Source organism: Malus domestica, chromosome 02 (genome assembly GCF_042453785.1).
Source record: "Malus domestica chromosome 02, GDT2T_hap1".
In the NCBI taxonomy this organism is placed as follows: Eukaryota; Viridiplantae; Streptophyta; class Magnoliopsida; order Rosales; family Rosaceae; genus Malus; species Malus domestica.
Genome location: NC_091662.1, coordinates 9488303 through 9513335, shown reverse-complemented (window position 1 = coordinate 9513335; position 25033 = coordinate 9488303). Strand labels below are relative to the sequence as shown.

The window sequence follows — 25033 nt, the reverse complement described above, 5'->3', positions numbered from 1 at the left end:
ATGCCAATCTCAGGACTACTTCTATCGATTTTCATTATCAAACATTGAAGTGAGGAATTATGTAATCTCAGAGATCATTTTTATTTATCCTGCTTCTAAATTAAAAAAATTAAGAAAGAGAGAAATCCAATCTTTAGAATTTACTTGAGTATTACACACACCTAAAGATTCTATAATATCAATTACAACATTTCCATGCCCAAAAAAAACCAAAAATATATAATTGGGTGATCTTCCCCTTGATACTCAACGGCAAACTACATCTGTGAATATTTTTTTTCTTTCACAAAGCAATAAAACAAATTAATGTGTAAATCCACCCTTTTGTTTTACTCTTCACAAATCCCCCCTTCAAATCCTCCCCTCAAATCCTCCTTTTGTTGGTAATAAGTTTTGCCTTATTAGTGAGGCTTGAAGAATTGGACTTTAATCCCAGTTTGAATCACAACATATATTCCAGCTGCAATCAAAACCAAACTCAAAGCGATCCCCAAAATCCCAAGAGACCAATTTAGCCACCACATAGGACTATACTTCTTAGGCTTGTTAATCTTGATCCACATGAAACAAGGATATGCCAAAGTCACAGGCAGTGATATGCCTCCAACCAAACCAGCCACACTTCCCAAAAATGGAATTGCCACGGCGACGAAGAAGACACCGAACCCAAACATTGCCCTAGAAATGCACCTCAGCCACCATGGAAGTGGAGCTTTCTTTCTGCTTGTGTATTGGGACTCCATGTGGTCAAACATTGGCATGCCGTAGATTTGGAACGAGCACAGTGCATTTATCACCACAAACAAGCTTATGAACGCTAGTACGGATTGTGACACATCTCTTGAATGGAACTGGAACACAGCTGGAAGCATTCCTCCATTTGCTGGTATCTGTCAAAAAAAGAGCAAAACAAAATATTAAAATCTTAAGTCTATAGTTCGTGTTTAAACATTTGTTGATTATGATCAAGGCATAATTTTCATGTGCAGGACGTCCGAAAGAAAGGATATGTCTGAATGTCTGTTCTTTGATAAAGAACGGATGTCCTGTGCAGGAAAGAACTGAGGATTAAGGTGCTTACCAAGTGACCATAAGCCCAGTAGCCTCCAATTGCAAGGGGAAACAAGCATGCAGCAATGATTGAATAGGACACCTTCACTCCTCTCCACATGGGCACATGTGAGGGATGTTTCTCACTGGAAGGCATGGTGGCCTGCAACACAAAAACATTGAATTCAGAAAGCTAATTCTATGATTTGAATAATTCCAACTTAATGTTATTCAACCTAGGTGATGGGGATGATCATGATAAGTTAAGAGTTGAGGACCCCCACACTTTTATTTAAATTTTACTTTTTGATTTGATGCACAAACTATTATTGTAAAGGCAAAAGAATCCTTAAAGATCAAGCCTTTAAAAAAAAAAATTTAAAGCATGAATTTGCACAATTTTAATTATATAAAGATAAAGATTCATGATTGGTCATGGTTGGTTTTAATTAAATATTCAACTGGGAAAATTAAAACTATTCCAATTGTTAGAACAGTTGTACTACATCTGCATGCGTCTAAGCATTCTCTCAAATTTTTTTTTCATTGACAGTTGGATTCTTATTCATATGAAGATGTTCAAGTTGGTCAAAACTGTCAATTTCTATGTGTAAAAGCAATAACATGCATAGACTTGTAGTGCACATTTAATAATTTAATTAGTTAGGCATCAATCTCTGACTTCAAAAACCCTAAAAAATATATGCTTTGACCAATTTTGCAGGTTCTCACTGGCCAAAGCATTGGGAGTTGAAAGCACCAACTCAAATTAATCTATAAAAATAATTCAATTAAAATTTAGTGAATAATTAAGATGAAAATGATCAATTACCTGAATCTCAAGGATAAGATTGTGACCTCTGAAGGCAAAAGCAATGATCCCAAGGGCATTGAGCACACTAAACACCCCATCCACATCATTCGGAGCTCTAATGGGATCATATGAAACTCCAGGAAGCCTGCCTTCTGATACAGAAACCACCCAAATCGCTGTGCAGTACCCAACCGCAGTGATAGCTCCAATCAGTGAAACTCCAGCTATGGAGTTCAAGTTTGGCAGGAGAGATAGCAGCACAGCAGCACATGTGAACACCAAGAACCATTCAACTGTTGTCAATGGCTTAGAAGTGCATGCGGCCCCACATAAAGTTTGGAAGAAGAGCTTGGAAGTGCCTCCACCAATCACTATCAAGGCCACGCAGGTGCCTCCAGATAGATACATGATCGGAAACATCCCTAGCCAATTTGCAATTTTGTCACCTGCAACATTTTGTATAAATAATCAGTCACTCTAATGGTGCAGAAAGTTGAATTTGAAAAACGTTGATGGACTTGGGGGAAATCTTATAAAGTTTGATTGGAATCGTACCATAGGTGAGACTAAAGAGCTGCATGTATCTGCTGTAACGTACTCCAGTTTCTACATTCTCGTGGAGATGAACCAGTATCCATAGGGTGTAACTTTGCCATATGAATGCTAGAGTCAAACATATTATACCCCAAGACCTGCAAATCAATCACAAAGAGGGAAAAAAAACTATGAGAAACCATAATCGGAAAATTAATAGCTCCGGAAAAGACAGTTTGACATGTTACATTGCCAATTACATAAGAGTCTAGATTGACAATTTGACAACAACAGAAGTTTGCAAAACGAATACTAATTTTGGGTTTTTGGAGAGGCTTACCAGCCAAGAATTGTGAAAGCAACAGGAAGCACCAAAGCTTGGATACCAATCCCAGAACAAAGAGTGTGGAAGGCAGCATAGTACTGGTTGCCATTTCTAGACTCAGTGATGGGAAGCCAAGCATCCTGAGGATCAAGCCTAGTCATCTTTAAAGCCTTCCTGACAGGGCTACCAATGGGAGTCATGAATGGAGTCAAAGACCTCCTTGGAGTCCTTATACCAGCTGGGGTTCTTGAGCCCTTGGGGGTCTTGCTGGCCGGCACAACGGCTCCTCCCGCAGCTGGTTGATCTGAGACTCCATCAAGAAGCGGTGACCTAGACAAAGACGGTGAGTTGTACTGCGAAGGCGGGCAAGACACCGCAGGCTGTGGTGCCACCGGTGGCTTTGGAGCCCCAGCTTCCGGCCTCGGTGTTATAGGAGCTGAGCTAATCTCGTTTGCTTCTCTACTCATTTTTTTATATTTTGTTTTCCCCTATATTTTTCTTTCTCCTTGCACTCTATTTAGCTCCCTCCGTGGCTTGGAGAGAAAACGTAGATAGAAAAATATATATATATAGGGATATATGGGAGGGAAAGTTATGCAAATAGTGTGAAAGATTGAAGTGGGTACGTACGAGGAAAGAGCCGGTGGGTCTTGTTTGTGAAACTGCTGTGGAGTCTGTAGACTTTGGTTCGTTTTAGACAGCTTTGTATGACCTTAAGAATGTGAGTTAGTTGGAAAATAATTAAAGCAATTGTTTGACGGGGCAATATTGGCTGCTTATTTTTCTTGCTTTATGCATTTTAATTGTTTGACATACACGTAGGATTTGGAGCTCCATGTTAATTTTACAGCATGGGAGTATGACTTGGTCAACGTATTCCTCCTAAGGAAATAGTGGGAAAGAGGCCAAAAGGGCTATTATTTTTAATTTGTAGAGAACTTAGGGTCTTTTATAATATTATTTGTTCCATTTTAGCATGCGGATATTTTCGAAAAGGAAAATTAAGAATTTAGAAAAACAGAAAGGGGAATGCAAGTGGTTTCAAAGATAAACACATTGGTCAATATTAGTGTTCTTTTGGAATCGTGGATTTGGACTTTCTTAGACACCCCCCCCCCCCTTCCCCCCCTCCCCCCTTCCCCCCCTCCTTTCCCTCCTCCCAAAACATGAAGCTAAAAACAAAGACAGTCTCCTGCTGGTCACTATGTTGGCTTAAATAGTCATCAGCGATTAGAGATCCCTTTAGTTTCATTACTAGAGCGACTCAATTGAAAATGGCCTCTAATGTTATTTTAAAATGCTATATGATGATGCCAACATATGTTTGGCATAAGTTACTCCAAAACGGAATGTGCATGCATGATTGTTTTTTTCTTGTTGACATACATGGACCTTGTGCAGATTAAATTATCATGTTATGTTTTGATTGGCTGAATTCGTAAGACATGTTTGCTTAATAGAAATGAGAGAGAAGTTAGAATTTGAGGAAGTAAGGAAATCAAATGGGATCAACTAGCTATAGCCCCTCTATAGTTGGTTTGATTTCATGTGTTAGTAAATATAAAGGAAGATTAAATAGTGAAATAACTTTTTAGTAAATGTAAGGAACTGAAGAATAAAAATGATTTCAATCCCTATTCATGTGAGGTCAAAATTAACACAAAAAATTTGTTTTCCAAGGTTTTGGGGTTTGAGGTTTAGTAGATTCTATAGAATTTCGTTTTATGTTTATCTTGAAGTTCCGGTTAGGGAGACACCTATATGCAAATTCAGTGTATTAATAACTAAATATAGTAGGTTAAAATGGACGAGCGCTTCAATGTCTCCATCCCAGAAATATCTTATGAACATGATATGGTGGTATATATGACTGGATTGAGGGAGTACGTGATTAATTGGCATAGAAATATCTCATAGTTAATCTCTAAGATCCCATCCAAGGATGAGGATCATGTAAGTCTTATATGTATATTCTCATCTCTACCTAGCACGAGGCATTTTGGGAACTCACTGGCTTTGAGTTCCATCGAAACTCCGAAGTTAAGCAAGTTTGCATGAGAACAATCCCATGATGGGTGACCCACTGGGAAATCTTGTGTGAGTTCCCAGAAACAAAACCGTGAGGGCGTGGTCAGTGCCCAAAGCGGATAATATCATGCTACGGCGGAATTGAGCCCGGAATGTGGTTGGGGACTGGGCTGGGATGTGACAATTTGATATCAGAGCCAATCTCTGGCCTAATGTGTGCCGACGAGGACGTTGGGCCCCTAAGGGGGATGGACTGTAAGATCCCACATCGCCCAGGGGTGAGGATCTTGTAAGCCTTATATGTATATTCTCATCTCTACCTAGCACGAGGTTTTTTGGGAGCTCACTGGCTTCGAGTTCCATCGGAACTTCGAAGTTAAGCCAGTTCGTGCGAGAGCAATCCCATGATGGGTGACCCACTGGGAAGTTATCGTCTGAGTTCCCAGAAACAAAACCGTAAGGACGTGGTCAGAGCCCAAAACGGACAATATCATGCTAAGAAGGAATCGAGCTCGGAATATGATAGGGACCTGAGCTGGGATGTGACATAATCTCTCATTGCATCTGAACACAAACTATATTCCCAGGAGAAAGATGCATGGCTGCTGCGATGAGACTTATCAATGGCAAGTGTTGAATTTTAAATCAAGTGTGCACTTCACAAACTCTTTCGACATAATTTGTAAAGGTAAAAAAGTAGTGTTCAGATCATCGACCATATTTCCCCTTGATTCAAACCTTTGAAGTTCTAGAATTAGTACACCGGTCATCATTACCACCTAAGTCAAAACAATGCAGCTAACATGCAAGTCTAGTTGGAAAGTGTTTTTCTCTTCTATTTATTATCCTTGACATAAATATATAGCATCAATGAAAAACAAGAAGAAATAAATAAATAGTCGTAACTTGGTCTTACGATATGTCAGTTCAACTTTGCACACTAATTTCATTGGAGTGGAATTTAGCCGGTGTGAGGGCATATTTAATGGGAAAATGCAATTTTGAGATGAAAAATTGAGATGAAAAATATTCTTACAACTCCTTTTATATTTTCGGTAAATGTAATAAAAGTTTTACTCCAATGATAGGGATGTAAATTTGAGACTATTTAATTTTTCTCTCTTAAGTAGTGGTACTCATCACCCAAAGATGTAAATTATGTTTTTATTTGCATCTTTTGGAGAAAATGTATAATTTACATTCTGCCATTAGAGAATTTTCCGGCAAAGAAAATATGTAAAATTCCCATTTTAAGGCATTTTGCATCTCCCATGTAACGGCTTGATGATTTCCAAATGAAACTATCAAAGATAAAGTGCCTACTTTCTTGACATTAATACATTAAATCACGTGATGAAAGAATGAAAAGAGATATATACCTTATTACTTGATAGAATTTCTTATATATCATTATGTGATGATTTCTTTCACTTTCCTTCATCTCTCCCATTATTAGCCTAAGATGCGTAACCACCACGACAAATCATTCTCGTCTTTTAGCGGGCATAAAAGTCTCTCATTTATTTTCAAGCCAAATTGTATCTACTCAGTCTCTTTTCTGGTTCAATTAGTTAATACTTGATTAGTTTTCACATTTCCCTCCTTTATAATCTTACCTCATCTGACATCAGAACTAGATAGAATTTCTCATGAACGTGATTGTAAATCGGGAAAAAACATTCAAGTCATTAACTCAACTCAAGTATCGGTGGAAGACAGTTAAAAAACGAGGTAAAAATCGTCTTGTCACACGTACACTTTTATGTTCTGACATTGACAATTCGATTTACTTGGATAAGATCAGTTTACCCAACAAGATCAGTTTACTTTGATAAGATAATTCGATTTGCGCTTCCTTCCTCTCAAAGTTTCATGTTTGATTTGGTTTGGTTGGATGGATAAGGGATTAAGTAGTCGGAAAAGCTTACTTTCATCCTATCATCCTAGACGAGGATGTGTTGTTTTCGACCCATGTGATCAAACTTGTTGACCCATCAAAAGGACCAGGCAACTTATTGACAATCTCAAAGAGCAACTCAACAATTGAGTGGCAACATACATTAAGGAAAAGCACTATTGTTGTGTTTTTGAGATGAATTTTTATGTCTCAAGATATGGAGAGTAGGTAAATCATTACAAAAAAATACAAAGTAAGAAATGGACAATAATTTTTTTTTTTTTAGAGAAATACGATATTTATTGATATAAGAAAAAAAGTACAAAGCAGAAGATAGTGTGCTTAAATGAGCCTCGATAAAAACCTTGTCGAGGCTTTCATCCCGGTCGAAGGGAAAAAGAGCATCCCGCATGAACAACTAACTTTACCTATCCTCACTCCAAGAGAGAAAACAAGTAAAATTATAAAGAGTTGTCTTCAGTAAGAGTATTCAGCAATAGCTAAAGGAGATTAAAAATGCACTCCATACGCATTACCAAAATATGCGGGAGAGATTTGAAATCACTACTTTGGCCAGATTAGCAATTCGGATTTGATTTCTGGTCATTTTAGTCAATCCGTAATTAATATCATAGGTCCATGACATATTAGTTCTATCATCCACTTATAACACATGAATTAGTAATAATATGTGATAGTGTGACAGTTACATTCATAAATTTCTAATATCGCACCGCATGGAGGAAAAGTATAGAAAAATTCACGAAATGGTCATTTTTAAAATTCCAATTGTTGATGTTGATTGATTTGTTAACATATCGTCGTTATTTAATCGTTCTCTCGTGAATATTAAATTTGGTGGATGGAAACAGTCCGACAGGGCCAACTAAAAGAAATGGGCTTTTTTCAATAAACTCTTTTCAGCCCAGCATAAATGCGCTGGGCCTAGGTGAACACAAACAAATCTGAAGATCTATCCTTTAAAACGAAGCAACAACCAAAAACCCTACTTCTTACTCACAGCACTCGTCTCTTTTCCGCCGCGCCGTTTACCCGTCCTCCCGATCTTCTTCGCAGCTACACCACTCTGCAGCCATGGGTGAGCTCAGTTCAACTCTTTCGGCCCCGTTTCTCACCCTTTAGGTCTCATTTACTTCACCTTTTTATCTTCCATTTTTTTGTTTATTAATGTGTATATTTGTCGAAATCTTCAGGAAAGGTCCACGGTTCTTTGGCTCGTGCCGGTAAGGTGAGAGGCCAAACTCCCAAAGTGGCCAAGCAGGACAAGAAGAAGAAGCCCCGCGGCCGCGCCCACAAGCGCCTGCAATACAACCGCCGTTTCGTCACCGCTGGTAACACCACCGTTTCCTTTCCAATATTCCAGCTTTATTATCTTCCTGAAATCAATTTTTTTTTATAACAAGTGGAGTTCATATTTTGTGGAATTAAACCATTTTATGAAAAGGGCAATTGGGAATTTATGTTTGATGAGAAACCAATGTTTCGTTATTTTTGATTAAATCACTCTGTGTGTTGTTTGATCGTTGCAGTGGTTGGCTTCGGAAAGAAGAGGGGACCCAACTCGTCTGAGAAGTAGGGCAAAGATCCAAGCTTTGAAAAGATGACAATGTCTTCGTAGATTAAGAAACAAAAGGCTTTATTTTTGTTTAGTTGTATTTGGAAGTGTTGGATTATGTTGGAGTTTATATTTGAATCAGCAGTGATGTGATGTTGCTTCTGGGTTGTTCTCAAATTATTGTTCGTTTTGTTGTTGATTCTGTTCGGCGTTTTCTTTTCCGGGTAAATTTCTGCAAAGCTAGAACTTCATAAAAACGCAAACAAATAAATTGTAATTCGATTTGATTTATGGTAAAGGACAAGCAAACGACGTTTTAGAGCCAAGTTTAATCATACACGTGTCTAAATGGAGGGTATTAAGGTCATCTCCAATTGGAAATGGCTAAACATAGACTTTGGGAGTGAGGTGCTTAAAAAAAACACCCATGAAAAAAAGCTTGTGAGGGTTTTAGGTGTTTGGTAAACAAAAAAAAAAGTTTATATTGAAAGCTGCTGTGAGGATAAGCTGAAATCAAGTGTTTCTTTAATGAAAAGACCTACTATTAGACTGTTTTTTTTTTCCAAAAGCACTTTTACAAAAAAATTTACCAAACACTGCTGATTTATTTCACAGCCGTTTATTCTCACAGCAGTTTTTTTTCAAAGCACAGCAATACCAAACCAGTCCATAGTCCGTCCAGACAAAATTATTTTTAAATGAGCCATACTCGTGTATCATCTTCAACATAATGGGCTAAATGTAACTCTTTCAATAATTTAGAGTGCTACTAAGTCAATTTCATTGTCTTATTTTCTCACCTATTTAAAAATAATAATTTTATTGACAAATTTATTCTTTTGTAAAATGTCCTCCAAAGACCTAAAACATCATAGTGAAAAATCGGCGATCACTTTCGCCTTAATGAACATTCCAATACAATGAAAAGTCCTTGTCAGGATTTGTATTTGTATCGGTCATTGCAATAGGATCTGGTGGTTTTGGTTTTCCAATACTTGCATTTACTGGTTTCATATTCTTTGGTTGCCAAGGAACCAAAGTGGAGGAAGGCGAACACAATATTGAGTGAGTTGTTAGAATTCTCGACACAAGGTTTCCACAGAGTTCATGGAAAATTTCACAGAAGATTTATATTAAAGTGGATAATGATAAAGATTCTGCACCAGAGTGGAATCATCTTCAATTGACGTTTTAGAGCAAAGTTTAATCATACACGTATCTAAATGGAGGGTATTAAGGTCATCTCCAATTGAAATTTCTAAACATAGTCCGTCCAGGCAAAATTATTTTTAAATGAACCATACTCGTGTATCATCTTCAACGGAATGTGCTAAACGTAACTCTATAATAATTTAGAGTGCTACTAAGTCGATTTCATTGTCTTATTTTCTCACCTATTTGGAAATAATAATTTTCCGGGTAAATTTCTGCAAAAGCTAGAACTTCATAAAAAGGCAAACAAAAAAATTGTAATTGGAGTTGATTTATGGTAATGGACAAGCAAACGACGTTTTAGAGCAAAGTTTAATCATACACGTGTCTAAATGGAGGGTATTCAATGAACCATACTCGTGTATCATCTTCAACAGAATGTGCTAAACGTAACTCTTTAATAATTTAGAGTGCTACTAAGTCGATTTCATTGTCTTATTTTCTTACCTATTTGGAAATAATAATTTTCCGGGTAAAACGTAACTCTTTCAATAATTTTAATTTTATACAACATCTTTTAGAACATTTCAATATTATACATTTTTTATTATTTTATGAATTCATTCGATTCACATTCAAAGTCATTTGCAACCTCATATAACATGTTTTAAAATATCCTAAACTGCTCCATCAATTACATCCTAAGCTGCAACATTCGAGTCAAAGTCACCGCACATGCTCGCTTTGCAAACAAAGGCAGGTGGCATTGATGGTATTTCCTAAAAACTCCTTACCGAATGGATATGGAAATGGGCGTGGAGTAAGCCAGAAATGAAAAGCTATATACTGCTCTGGAGAGAAGGTGGGTAGGGTTCACTCTGTTTTAATTTAGTTTAGTTTTTAAATTGACTTTTTAATGTTTAAATTTTTTTTTGTCACGTTATCACTTACGGTTAATTTAACGGATTAATTAATACTTGTATGAAAGTTAAGTGAAATATTATTAATTTTAGGAGATTAAAATGTTTTAATAATGTTGTATGAGGTTATAATTGTATCCAAACTTGAGGGTGTAAATTTTAATTTACCTAAAGGAAATGTCAAATTTTACACAAAAAATTTAAATTTGATAGCTTATGTGGTACTTTGACATCTTTTAAAGTTTTGATCTTCACCCGATATGTCAAATTAAATTAATATTTTATTATATTAAACTATTATAATAAATGTTTTAAAAGAAAAAACAACAATAAATTACATTTAATAATTAATTAAAAAAGATTTGAAGTTGTTGTCAATTTTGGCAACTAAGGGTGGGGTTGTCAATTTTGGAACGTCTGTTAGGTATACAATTACTTTTAAGTTATCAGAGCAGTATCATTTTATTGTACATTTCAAAGTGATGATTTGGTGTTTACACATTATTCCGTGTGTTTCATCTTAACTGTGTTTGTTTCAACATAAAATAGGTAGGGGAAATGGAGTTAAACTCGTGTTAAGGCAACCAATTCCTTTTAAATACAAGATTGAATGAAAAAGATGAGTAAAAGAGCTAGATAAGTCGTGGTATTTCACATATATATATATATTTGCTGACTGCCTCCATTTGGTTATTGCAGAAGTTTGACTTGCTCGTACTGTAATGTTGAGCAGGTAGTACCCTCTCAATTTTGGACTTGGATTGTCCGCCCTTTCATTTTGGTGCCCTTCTCGTGCCTTTCTGTTTGTGTGGTCACGGTTAAGCTACGTCAACATTTTATATTATTATTTCTTTTTGTTTTATTATTTTTATAAAAAAACAATATTAAATGTTGACGTGGCTTAACCGTGAGCACACAAAACAGGAGAGCACAGGGAGGACACCGAAATGGGAGGGCAGACAATCCAAGTCCCTCAATTTTACATATTCATCTTGTATGATACTTATGGTTGTTTATATCTCTTGCCAACATATTTTGAATAAGGAACAAAACTTTATAAAGGATGGAATATTCACAAGGAAACATGAAGAAGATGTCCATCTTAGGAAAGAGGCGAACAATAATAAAAGATTTCTCCTATTATAGTTGCTTCTGTACTCTCAGTGTTATAAGAGTGACTGAGTAGATAGTTCTAGTTAGAGCAACTCCACCCATAGAGCCCTCCCCCCTGGTAATCTACTATTGAATCCACCATATTGAACAGTAACTGCCACCAATGAATAGTAATTGTCATTAATGAACAGTAATTGCCATTTGCATCTCCACCCTTGAAGCCCTCCCCTCTGGCAATAGGCAATTAAAATAATAATTTTTGTTTGTTTAAATAATAGTTTATACATTAAAAATATTATAATATTAATCCAATTAAAAAAAATTAAAAAAAAAAAAACCCGAACCCATTTCTTCCACCTCTCCTCCCACCCCCGAGAACCCCCTGCAAAAACCAGAACCCAGCTACCTCCTCCCCCACCCTGCCTTCCCCCCCCCCCCCCCCCCGCACGACGACCCACTTCCCTTCCGCACCCACTTCCCCTGCGACGACCCCAGCTCCCGCCCCCCCCCCCCCCGGCGACAACCCACCCTGCCTTCCCCCCTACGACGACCCACTTCCCTTCCGCACCCACTTCCCCTGCGACGAACCCAGCTCCGGTCCCCCCTTCTCTCTCTCTCTCTCTCTCTCTCTCTCTGACACAAAAAAAAAAAAAAATTACAAAGCCATCGGGCCACAGGCCCGTCGACTCCCCACCCCCCCTCGCTCGGGCTCCCACCCTCACTCGGGCCCTTCATGGCTGGACCCATTTCAACCGGCCCTCAGGCCCTTGGAAGGAGGCTGTCCCCCGAGCAACATGCAAGGGTGGACTTGCTCTTAAGCACCTCGGCCTGGAAACCTCTGCACCTAAATTGCCTTTGTTGATAGACTAGGTGAATTCCTGACAATCTTCCATCGTAAAGTGAAAACTAGAGAAAGATTCTGTGGACTCCTCACGTGTCATTAACACCACAATTTCCCACCTTTCTCATCAAACAAGGTTCTTGAAAAACTTCATCTGATTCCCATTAGGATCTTGAGATTTTTGGAATGCTAATAACAATTCCCTAAATTTATACTTAATTTTTTTTTTTTGAACAAACGATATTATCTATATTAAGGGGAGGATGTGGACTTGGCCTGCAATAATGTGGTTCAAACTCGCCTTTGTGAGAATTAAACCTAAGACCTCTCACTTACAAATGAAGAAAAATACCACTAGACCATAGAATAATTTCACCGTTGAATTTGAGGAGCTGGGCCACAAAAAAAAAAAAAGAGGCTAATAGGAGGACTACATTTGGTCAACCTGATGCGTCTTTGGCCAAATAATGGTGTGATGGACTCCATAAGTTTATAGCTGAGTCAACAGTTGAAGATGAGTTTCTAGTCAAATCAAGCGATTTCTCCATTGGAGATAACCTAACACTTAGCATGCCATGTGAGTATAATTTCTTGGAAGGTTTTTTTTTGGTAAATAAAAATTTTATTTTAAAATGATAAATATGTCATTAACATTTTCAGTAATAGATGACTAAAAAAAAAAGATAATAGAATGAGTTTAGCAGCATTCTCGAAAAATTGCTCCAAAGTGTGTTGTTTGATTTTATGCCTTTGTCTTGAAATACGAGAAATTCTTGAATATTCGGACTGGACCACTCATCCCTACCCCATGTTCTCTTTTTCCATGTCCACCCGACTCCATTGTGTCCCACCCTCCTCTCACACAACACGGATGGGCCACCACCAACGATGGCCGCACCCAGAATTTTTCCATGTGCACCTGGCTCCATTGTGTCCCACTCCTCCCACACAACACGGAAGGGATACCACCAACGGTGGCCGCACCAAAGATCAGCTACACTACTTCCCAGCACTTATAGTGCACCAAAAGCTTGGAAATCCTCTTCCCCAAGCACACTCGTGTCTGCTAACACGGATTAGGCTCCATCTGAGAGCAGAAGCTTCAGCCAAAAGCACACCTCCAGAACCAACAAATCTAGCTACATCTTTCATGTATTCGGACTATAATTCATTGACTTTGAAAATATCATTCATCACATTTAACATATTTTCGACTTGTTAGTTCATAAGTTCAACAACCCAATCAGTTTCGAAATCCTGAGTTCGTTCCTTTAGGTAGTAAAGTAAGTTATTGTCAAATAGCACGTACATGTTCTTTTTTTTTTTTTTGACAAGAAAGGATAGTATTGATCATCACAAACAAACATAAGGGTGGAAATTGAGTACAATGCTCCAGTGACCAACACATTGATCTGGAGTGAATTTGCACAGACAAACGATCAATTAAAAACCTTTACACGGCTACCACAAGCACAGGAGCACCAATACAAATTTGTCACAAGAAGGATAAACGCAACAAACCTATACCAATGCACACACCGATTTTCTTTGATGAGCAAGGTCATACAATGTCATTGCTGGAAAGCGAGACCACATAAAGTCACCGTTGAAAGACGCGACCACATAATCATCGCTCGAAGGCGAGACCACATTAAGTCGTCGTTCAAAGACGGGACCACATTAAGTCACCGCTGAAAGGCGAGATCACATAATCATCACTTAAAGACGAGATCACATCAAGTCGTCGCTCAAAGGCAAGACCATATCATCTGCCAAACGCGGCACAAGCAAAATCTACACTAATCCAATAATAGAATCCACCGTTTCCCTAATCTCAGTGGTGGACTAGGACACCAAGGAAGACCACCTGCAACTTCATAAGAATCTCACATCAGAAAAACCTATAAAATTAAAATGACTTAAATGGTTTGCTTCCAACCACAACAATTGGAAAACTTACAACAAATTTGTTGTGCACGTGATCTAATGCAACTTGGAAAACAAAATAGGATTGTAAATTGTATTCCGTTTCTCTGAAATCTGAACACGTACGTAGCTTGTAGCTAGTTGTGTCCAAGTCACACCCGGGATAGATTAATTCCAAGTGGGCGGCGTAAGGAGTTAGATGACCATGAATTCATGAATCTGGTGGTGATTAACTAGCTAATTGACTGTCAATTTAGTTTCCCACACTATTGATTGTCAATTTAATTTCTTCTTTTTTTCTGGTCATATTTCTAAGTTCCACGGACTTCAAATTAAGCCCATATATGTATAAGATCGACAAGAAAAGGTGCGACATGGGGGCAACTTAAATGATGGTTTGATAATCATTTAATTTTTAGTAATAGTGAAAAAATACAAAAGGTAACTAAGGGATGAAGAATGGTGAGAGAAATGTATAAGAAAAAACACACATATATAATGATAATCATTTGATTTTTAGTAATAGTGAAAAAATACAAAAGGAAACTAAGGGATGAAGAATGGTGAGAGAAATGTATGAGAAAAAACACACATATATAATGAACAGTAAAAATAAAAATAAAAATAAAAACGAATATCTATTTTGAGTTGTTTTCACGTCAAGATTTTGTTTTCATTCATTCATCCCTCATTTCTCTTATATACTTTAGTGACATTTCAAGGAAAAAAAAAGTGAAAAACCATAAACCAAAGAGTTATTAATTGACGTATAAGAGAAATTAACCATGCCATGAAAGATAAAATGTTTTCACAATCGATTACACACTGCAATGCTTTTTAACTCTCTTAGATAATAACGCATGATTGAATTGAAGTACTACTCCTAAATGAAATTAAGTTCTTCTAGAACTAATTGGTCTCGTTGAAATTACAAAAGCTAATTAAATGAACGTTTACGTATTGAACAGAAAAGTGGAAGAAATTACGAACCGTAAGTAGAGATTTAGAGGAAGAGACAAGGCACAGTGAAGAGAAATGCATCATGCATGGGGTAGTATATTCCATGTATAGTTTTTTATTTAAAAAAAATTAAATATGTTAAAATCATATGTAGGTGGGGCTTAAAAAAAATAACAAAATTTTGTTTTGTTAAATACTCTTTTACCCATTTTTAGTTGACACAGAGGGTTCTATTAATATATAGTTTAGATTTAGATGAAAGAAAAATTAACAAAAAAAAAAGTCCAAATATCTTTAAATTGAGTTTTTAAATCGTTGATTACAAGTATTCAAATACGAATTGTAACAGGGTTTGCACGGAAAAATATATTTGAAGAACATGAATATGATAATTTGTTGTAGTGGTAAGAGAAAAAAAAAGAAAAATTAACAAAAATGTGCAAAAATGATTCAAATTCCTGGGGTGTCCACATCGTTTTGTGTGCCAGAACCACACCCCTTTTTACGTCCACAGAGCCCACGTCATTTTGGCATGCACGGAGCTAGCTTCGTTTTTCGTGCGCAGAGCTCATCTTGTTTTGCATGCTAGAAGCTCGCCCTGTTTTCTATAAGCAGAGCCCACCTTGTTTTTTGTGCCATGGTTCACCTCATTATGCGTAAGCTGAGGTTGCCTCATTTTGAGTGCGCCAAGCCCGCTTAACACCCATGTTTTTTGAAACAAAATCATTTTTTTTTATTTTCATAAAATATTTAGTAATTTAGTAGAATATTTAAGCCGAAAAGTAAAAAAAAAAATTGAAAAACATTAGATGTTAAAATGTATATTCGGTGTATTTTTTTTTTAAATTAGAGACGTTAAAATCACCTGTAGGTGAGGCTTATACAAAAAATAACAAAATTTTGTTTTGTTAAATACTCTCTCACCCTCTGTTAGTTGACAAAGATGATTATATTAAAATCTCATTTAGATTTAGATGAAAGAAAAATTAACAAAAAAAAAAGGTTCAAATATCTTTAAATTTAGTTTTTAAATCGTTCATTGCAAGTGTTCATATACGAATTATAATAGATTTTGCACGGAGAAATATATTTTGAAGAACATGAATATGATAATTATTGTAATGGTAAGAGAAATAATAGAAAACTTAAAAAAAATATACATAAATGATTCAAATTCCTCGGGTGCCAGAAAGTCATGCATGACTTTATTTAAATCATTTTGTTAATTTTATTTTATTTCTCTTGCCTCTACAACAAACTATCATATTCATGTTCTTCAAAATATATTTTTTCGTGCGTAGAGCCCGACTCGTTTTCTGAGCACCTAAGAGTTCACCTCATTCTGCGTGCACAGAGCCCGCCTCGTCTTGTATGTCTTGGTTCACCTTGTTCTACATATGAGGTGTCCGCATCGTTTTGTGTCCTAGAACCCCACCCATTTTTATGTCCACGGAGCCTGCATCGTTTTGGCTTGCACGGAGCCCGCCTCGTCTTGCATGTCAAAAGCTCGCCCTGTTTTTTGCGAGCAGAGCCCACCTTGTTTCTCATGCCATGGTTTGCCTTGTATCGTGTGGGCTGAGGCCGCCTTGTTTTGCGTTCGTCGAGCCTGCCTAACACCCATGTTTTTTTTACAAAAATGCAATTTTTTTTATTTTCGCAAAATATTTTTCATGAGCATTAAGTTAAACTTTCTAAAAAAATTGGATGCAATTTTAGGGTTTAATGAGCAACAAATGTATATTTAGTAGAATATCTAACCCGAAAATTAAAAAAATAAGTGAAAAATGTAGTAGTGAGACCCAGAACATTGTCAAAAAGGGTTCTACACTCAAGAATCTCAACGGAAAGTCTCACCTTAATTTTCAAAACTTCATAGTGAGGCAAAGGTGAAAATAAATAGGTTGAACGGTGATTTATGTACGAATTTGCAAAACAAATTGAAAACCGTGAGTATTAATCCACGTTTTTTTTTCTTGTAAAAAACGCAAAAAAATTATTCTCCCGAAATATTTTCCGTGAGCATTAAGGAAATCTTTATAATATATTTGGAAACGGATTTATGATTTATTGGCCAAGACGTCCTCCTTGGAATACTAGATGTTCAGAACCTAGGAATCTTCTATTTTCTAAACATTTGAAGTTAGGAACAACAAATGGCAGAGAGGGCAAACATACAAAATTTCTTGTTGAATCAGAAACCGGGTGGTTTATTGTGGAAGAAGTTGAAGAACAAAAGAAGGGCCAACATACGAAATTTCTGCCATGTGCATTGTTTAGTATTAAAATGATGGAATGACAAGCATCCACCATATGTATCAGTTATACAAAAGTAAAGCCTAAACTGGTGCGGAAGCAATCTAGACGATACGTTTTCGATTTGCTGTATGTATTGTATACGAATTATACAAGCAACCCAAAAATGATGCAGAAGCAATCTTATCCAAACATTTAGGATGACTTCCGATTCTTGAGGGCATCAAAGCGTGCAGCAAGTGCGTCATAATCTGGTAACTTGGGATGAACTCGAGGAGTCGAGTCTTGCCTTGCAGCTGAAGGTACTGGTGGTGGAGTACGCTCAGATGCTTGATGAAAGCTGTTGGGAGGTGACTCCATTTCAACTTCTTCATCGCAGTCCGAGTCATCAAACTTAGTATCCGACTGTTCTGATGGGGCATTATTGTAGCTGTACCTCCTGTAGATGAACTTCTTCTCATGTCCATGGCTATCCATTGTTTCATCTCTTGAAGAGTGAGACCTATCGACTCCACGAGCTTTAGATTGGTGATCGATATTCTGAGAGCCAACTGATGAAGAATCTGGCGTAAAGAAGCCAGTGGAATTGCCAGAAGGGGTTCCAAATCCATTATTGACCATATTCTGAGAGGCGACTGGTGGAGAATCTGGCATAAAGTGGCCAGTGGAATTTCCTGAAGGGGTTCTGAATCCATTATTGATGCTCGAAGATGATTGAGCTGCTTGATTGCAGTCTTTGTTGGCCAAATATGCAGCAACTTGTGCAGCAGCCATTGCATCACTGGCAGATTTTGCGGCTGCTTCAGCAGCTGATGCGGAGTCTACAAAGTGCATTTGTCCCCTTTCACCACCACTACTTGATCTGCGATCACCACCAGCACTTGATGTTCTGCGTTCTCCACCACCACTTGTTCTACGTTCTCCACCACCACTTGTTCTGCGTGAAGAACTGAAAGAAAGTACGATAAAATAAATGGATAATCGAAGTATGATCAGGTTTTAAATTAGATGAGACAAAAGGAATAGCCAAGTTACCTAGTGTCTGGCTTATTAGTCTCAACAGATTGATGCTGCACACTGTGCACAGGCATGCTGGTAGCACTAACAAAATTGCGGTGTCCTTGCTGTTAAAATAAAAGTAAACAGAAATAGTAATCGGAAAATGTCCTTGCATATAACGTGAGAAAGGAAAGGACTGACCACTAATCAGAAATCTCAAAATGGCAAAGCTTAATGAGAGAGAGAGAGAGGACCGCACTATAAGCTCTTCTGGGGGCTTGAGAAGTTCCTGTTCAGATTCCGATGTATCCCATTCAACCTGGTATTCCTTGGCTATCTCCTTCAGGAGTTTCAACTTTACTTCACCCGTAGGGGTTCTAACAGAGAGCTTGTCAATCAGCTGTGTGAAAAAACAAAAGCACTCAACTACCATAGAAACTAAAATATGAACTGAAAGCAGAAAAGTAATATAATACATCCAATAACAATAAAAGAATTATATGAGAGGGAGACCGTGCTTACCATGCGATTCACACCACAGCTGGGACGTACATCAACAGCCGCATATACAAAATCTTTACCATACTTTTTCTCAAAAATATTCCTTAGGGCAATTAGTTCAGGAATCTCAGAGCACCTGGGGGAGGCAAAGATTAAACTAGCAATCCCTTCTTTGAGATCAGGCGGACACTCCCTGTCACAAATACGAGAGCATTGGGATTAAGAGACTATTTCACAGCTGCGAAATGCAACAAAGAAAATACAATATCATCACCTTTGCTTTGCGATGATAGAAAGTCTAGATACTACTAATTCACAGAAGAGCTCAATGAATTCATTGGCAGCCAAAATGTTCTGTTCTCTGATCACATGTTCAACCTACATAACAAAGAATTCATTAGTAATTAGTGCCAAATTATTTCGTTAACCATGTTGCAAAGCGCCAACCTAACTGCATAGCCACAAGCCTGAGCATAAGTTTGGGTCCATAACAAACTGAAGCCAGTGTTTTAAAAAACACGCCCCGAGGTGCACCTAGCCCTCTTTCGAGGCGAGGCGTCAGTGAAATCACCTATGCCCAGTGGGTAGACTTGGCATTCGTATCGTGTTTTTCGTGTTCGTGTCGTTTTCATCACATACCCGATATCTTAAAGGGTCATGTCATGTAACACCTATTAAAGTAAACGGGTAATATGACCCGACCCGAAATTTATCCGTTAATATTATTAGGTAATATGACCCGACCCATTACTCGTTAAACAAAATATATTTTAAATCAATAAATAATGAAAATGAAAAACACAATTTGACCAAAAAAAATGAAAAACATAATACTAAATTAGTATAGCATAGCATACCTCGTTGTCACATAAATATTACTTCAAAACATAAATAAAATAAAAAAAATTTGTCTTTCAAGTATTAAATACCTCAAAATAAGAGCCTAATGAAAAGAGATTAGTACATTACTACAAAATACCAAATGTTCAAAGTACATTTACAATAAACCTTTCAATTTTCATCAATCACCAAGAGAAATGGTATTGAAACTTTGGCTAGATATATTGTCTTCAAGAGTTATCTAGACGATGTTTTCATTAAGGCTTTCCACATTAGCACTCTCTTCCACATAAACTAAGCATAAAAAACCCAACATTGTAAACCATTCAAATGTGTTTGATATTTTTAAATTACTTGATATTTTTATTTTTAATATGTTTGGTATTTTTAAATTACTTGATATATTTGTTTTTAATGTGTTTTATAATTTTTTTAATCTCACTATTTGCCTATAGTATACTATAAAAATAAGGGGAAACTTGATATAAGTCCAATTTTTTTAGCCAATAGTAGGAATAGTCCAATTTATTAAAATAAGTGAAATTCCTTAAATTTAATTATTTTTATTATCAATAATCTCTTTAACGATAAGATTTATTATAAAAATCAAATTTCTTCCTAATTATCTCTTTGATTATTATTTTTTATTTTTTTTTTTGTTCTTTTTTGTTTTTCCTCATGCTTTAAACCTCATTTATAGATTTTATTTTTAATTTTTATAATCAACCTATATCACAGGTTAATTAATTTATCTATCTATATGATAGATTTTTTATAATCAACTAAGATTAATGTGTCTTGCTTGTAGGTATCTATGTTTTTTTCTACCTTTTAGTTAGGTTTCATATCTTGCTTATATGTATAATATTCATTCATATATTTGTTACTTGAGTTAGGGTAGAATGTAGATTTATGTTAGTATATTAGTTTTTTTGTTATAAGATACTAATTATATTTTTTTGGAGTTGGAAAATGCATAATATTAGAATATTTTAATTGATTTTAATATTTTTAGACAAAAATATAAAATGAGTATAAAAGAAATAAAAACATGTAATTAGATAACTGGACTCACTCCTAAAAACCATTTATGTTTTTGGACCTGGATCTAAAAGCCCCTAAAAATAAATATATAAATAAAAATAAAATTTTTAAATTTATATAGAATAATAATACAATAATATAAATTTATGACTATTGTCACATCCCGGCCCGGGGCGAATCACTTCTCGGGACCGCTTCACCACCGTAGCACGATATTGTCCGCTTTGGGCCCTGACCACGCCCTCACGATTTTGTTTTTGGGAACTCACACGAGAACTTTCCAGTAGGTCACCCATCATGGGAGTGCCCTCGCGCGCTACTCGCTTAACTTCGGATTTCCAATGGAACCCGAAGCCAATGAGCTCCCAAAAGGCCTCGTGCTAGGTACGGATGGGAATATACATTTAAGGATCACTCCCCTGGGCGATGTGGGATGTTACAACTATTGCATTTTATAGTATGTTTTTTTTAGTAGTTTAAAAAATTAAAATTATAAAACAACTTTTTTCTTAACGTGTCAAAACGGGTTACCTGTGTATCACCATCGTGTAAACCTGTTCAAGACCCGTCATTAACGGGTTCTTAATGTGTGACTTGATAACGATTCGATTAGTTATCGTGTTTACCCAAAACGCCTTACTTTCGTGTTGCTTACGTGTCGTGTTAATGGGTCATGTAAGAAATTGTCAGGTCTACCAGTGGAATTAGGTGAAAACTCACCTAAATGTGGTCAAGGCGCGCCTAAGGCGGTCGATTGGGCGTCGTTTTTGTGAACCTATCCAACCAACGTGCGAACCATTTGCGAAACTCCTAGCTCAAATCATTTAGCTTGGAGTTCACCACCCTGATTGTCCGATTAAGTCGATTCGACTGGATAATGCTGGAGAGTTTACATCACACACTTTTGACGAATATTGCATGTCAGTTGGGCGAAAATCCTAGCTCAAATAATTTAGCTTAGAGTTCACCACCCTGATTGTCCGATTAAGTCGATTCGACTGGATAATGCTGGAGAGTTTACGTCACACACTTTTGACGAATATTGCATGTCAGTTGGGCGAAACTCCTAGCTCAAATAATTTAGCTTAGAGTTCACCACCCTGATTGTCCGATTAAGTCGATTCGACTGGATAATGCTGGAGAGTTTACGTCACAGACTTTTGACGAATATTGCATGTTAGTTGGAATTGAAGTTAAACATCCAGTACCCCATGTTCATACCCAAAACGGCCTGGTATAAGCTTTTAAAAAGTGCCTTCAATCGATAGCTCAAACCTTGGTTATACGGACCAAATTGTCGATATATATATCTAGTCTAGGGCTATGCAATATTGCATGTAGCCATATTGGTTTGCTTGAGGCCTACCGCTACCCAACCTCATTCACCATTACAGTTGTTTGCTGGGTACGAGCTTGATGTCTCACACTTACGTGTGTTTGGATGCGTAGTCTATGTGCCAATAATGCCGCCACTACGTACCAAAATGGGTCTTCAGAGAAGAATGAGAATCTATGTCGGTTATGATTTGCCATTAATTATTCGCTAATTAGAGCCCTTGATAGAAGATCTCTTTACCACACGTTTTGCAGATTATCACTTCAATGAGACGTCGTTAGGGGGAGATACGAACACTAACATTCCTAAAGAACGCCACAAATTGTCGTGGATTACTCACATTATGTCTCATTTAGATCCTTGCACTGCCTAGTCTGAAACTGAAGTGCATCGTATTTTAGATCTATAGAGCATTGCTCAAAGCATGCCAGATGCTTTTACTGATCTAGCAAAGGTGACGAGATTACATATACCAGATACAAACGCACCTGCAAGGATCGACATACCTATCATACGCCTAAACATCGCCCAGAAGGATGAGTCGTCCCCAAATGAGGGTTGGCAGCACCTCCCATGCGGCCTGGTACACTAGCAGCTAGCCAATCATCTTTTCCTACCCTGAAGCGTGGTAGATCCCTTGGTTCAAAAATTCACAACTCCGAAAGAGGAAAACGACACAAACTAGTGACCCTAGTATGAATCCAACCATCACTTACTCAACCGTTCCAACACATGAGGTTATTCTAGAATTGATCTACTTCATCCTTTAAAGACCTGATGTGCTGTTTTGTTTGAGTATTTACACACTCAAGGGGGAGTAATCCTAAACCCTAAACCCTAAACCCTACAACACTTATAACTTTATATGTTTATTCCCTAAAAAGTAAGCGGCCAACAAGAAAAAATAAGTATTCATTTGTTTTTAGTTTTGTGTAGTTATATTTTTTTTCTTCTTAAAATGTTATATTATTCTTGTTTTCTCTTTTAGGACTCTTAAGTATTCCATCAAAATATTACATAATATATATAATTATATATAAGTTATGCTAAAAATCTTAAGTCTCATGAGGCTTCGCTTCACACCTCAAGGCGGAGCTATTCATAGAATGCCTCGTCTATGCCTTTGCCTTTTAATACATTGACTGAAGCAGAAGTTTGGGTACTATAATGAATAAGGGACACAATCCTCACAAATGCATAAATATAAACGATGCAGTTATACCCACTACAGGGTCAATAAAACATGCAAGGAAACAAAAAATTGAGGAAGTTTTTCTAATAACTTGCAGGGAAATCCAGTCACACAATTGTTACTTAGCCAATAGCAAAATTCATGAGACTTTAAAATGTAGTACCCGGATTCGAGCAGTGGCGTCTTGACCAGATTGTAGGAGTAAGGCGATGTCACGCCTCATCTGCTTCACCACCACCTGCCTCTTGTTCCTCAGCAGCTTTATTCTAGCCACCGCCATCTTCGCTTGCATTTTGCTGTTTCAACATTCATTCCATTGATCCCCATTAGCAAAATAATGAGCAAAAACAATCATTCAACCAAAAAAAATTACTCCCACCCTATTAAATTGTCAAAAAATGCAAAACATGGAACAAAAATTTCAACTTTTCACAATCAGGGTCTCAATAACTCCAACTACCCACATATTCTAGGCAACCAAACAGGGGGAATAACTCCCCGCCTATTACATTGCCGAGAAAGAGCAAACATGGTAACAAAGATTCTAACTTTAACAACTTTTCACTATTTGGGTCTCAAATCTCATTTACTCCTACAATCCAAATTCTCTAGGCATCCAAACAGAGGGACTAATTCCCTCCCTGTTAAATTCCACCGATAATGCAAACATTGAATAAAGATTTCAACTTTAACAACTTTTCACTATCAGAGTCTCAATTCTTCCTACTACCCAAATTTTCTAGGCAACCAAACAGAAGGACTAACTCCCACCCTGCTAAATTGTCGGTATAATGCAAACATTGAACAAATATCTCAACTCTTAACAACTTTTCATTTTCTGGGTCTCTATAATTCCCTCTTCCCACGTATTCCAGGCAACCAAACAAAGGGACTAAGGCTAACTCCCACCCTCTTAAATTGCCCAGATAATGCAAACATTGAACACAATTTTCAACCTTTCACAATCTGAGGTCTTAATAACTCCTATTATCCAAAATTTTCCGGGCAACCAAACAGAGTAAAGAGCTAAAGTAGAGAAACCCAGAAAGGGGAAAGGCGGAGAGAGAGAATAATGTACCATTTGGAGGAGTTGAATCCCCATCGGAAGAGAGAGCGGCCGAGCTTCACCAGCTTCTTGGTGTGGGTGGTGGCTGCGGTGGCGACCGTCATGGTCACAGAGAGAGAGATGGTCTTTTTTTTTCTGGGTTTTTATTGGGGAGTGTAACGGTCGCCTGAATTGGAATGGGAAACAAAGGTATGCAATTATGCTTCGGATCCCCTGCGGGGCCCACTTGATAACCGACCTTTGCGTTACAATTGGGCCTGTAAAAGGAAAATATAGCCGTTGTGAGTTGACACGCGTGATTGAAGGGTGGATCGTATCCAATGATAGAAGTCGGTGTAAAATCCAGACTATTCTCTCTTTTTTTACGGACAATAAAATATTTGCATTAATTTTGAGCAAAGATCAACATTCTTAATCAATTGAGTTACATGTCGTTGGAAAATTATTTTGTACCCTTAACTTTTCACAATTATTTTCCAGTAAAACTTCAGATTTTTATTGTTAGGAGTGATTTGTTTTGTTACACGTCGGAACTGCAAAAATAAATTTGATGTAACTCTATGTAACACCGTATAAAGATTGAATGTTGCTTATTTTGTTCGTTTTGGATACATATATCCTTGATCAAATCAGAAATATGTAAATTAGATAATTGTATAAATTTGG

At 37.1% G+C, this 25033-nt stretch overlaps 3 protein-coding genes across 3 annotated transcripts; 1 reads left to right on the top strand and 2 right to left on the bottom strand.

Annotated features, from left to right (window-relative positions):
* Positions 1-117: 117 nt before the first annotated feature.
* On the bottom strand, positions 118-3413 carry LOC103455789 (lysine histidine transporter-like 8). Its single transcript, XM_008395382.4, has 5 exons — positions 2739-3413; positions 2420-2556; positions 1883-2310; positions 1082-1213; positions 118-890 (listed from the first exon to the last, which is right to left on the bottom strand). Exons 1-5 carry the CDS (start codon positions 3188-3190, stop codon positions 402-404), a joined length of 1638 nt encoding a protein of 545 aa, XP_008393604.1. The 5' UTR covers positions 3191-3413; the 3' UTR covers positions 118-401.
* Positions 3414-7545: 4132 nt separating this feature from the next.
* Positions 7546-8423, top strand: LOC103418256 (small ribosomal subunit protein eS30z/eS30y/eS30x). The gene is made up of 3 exons (XM_008356392.4): positions 7546-7747; positions 7863-8000; positions 8199-8423. The coding sequence occupies exons 1-3, from the start codon at positions 7744-7746 to the stop codon at positions 8243-8245; spliced, it is 189 nt and encodes a 62-aa protein (XP_008354614.1). The 5' UTR covers positions 7546-7743; the 3' UTR covers positions 8246-8423.
* Positions 8424-17383: 8960 nt separating this feature from the next.
* Positions 17384-24561, bottom strand: LOC103455767 (uncharacterized). The gene is made up of 7 exons (XM_008395360.4): positions 24380-24561; positions 23465-23597; positions 19164-19267; positions 18911-19082; positions 18648-18788; positions 18425-18513; positions 17384-18338 (listed from the first exon to the last, which is right to left on the bottom strand). Exons 1-7 carry the CDS (start codon positions 24469-24471, stop codon positions 17585-17587), a joined length of 1485 nt encoding a protein of 494 aa, XP_008393582.2. The 5' UTR covers positions 24472-24561; the 3' UTR covers positions 17384-17584.
* Between the last annotated feature and the right edge of the window lie 472 nt (positions 24562-25033).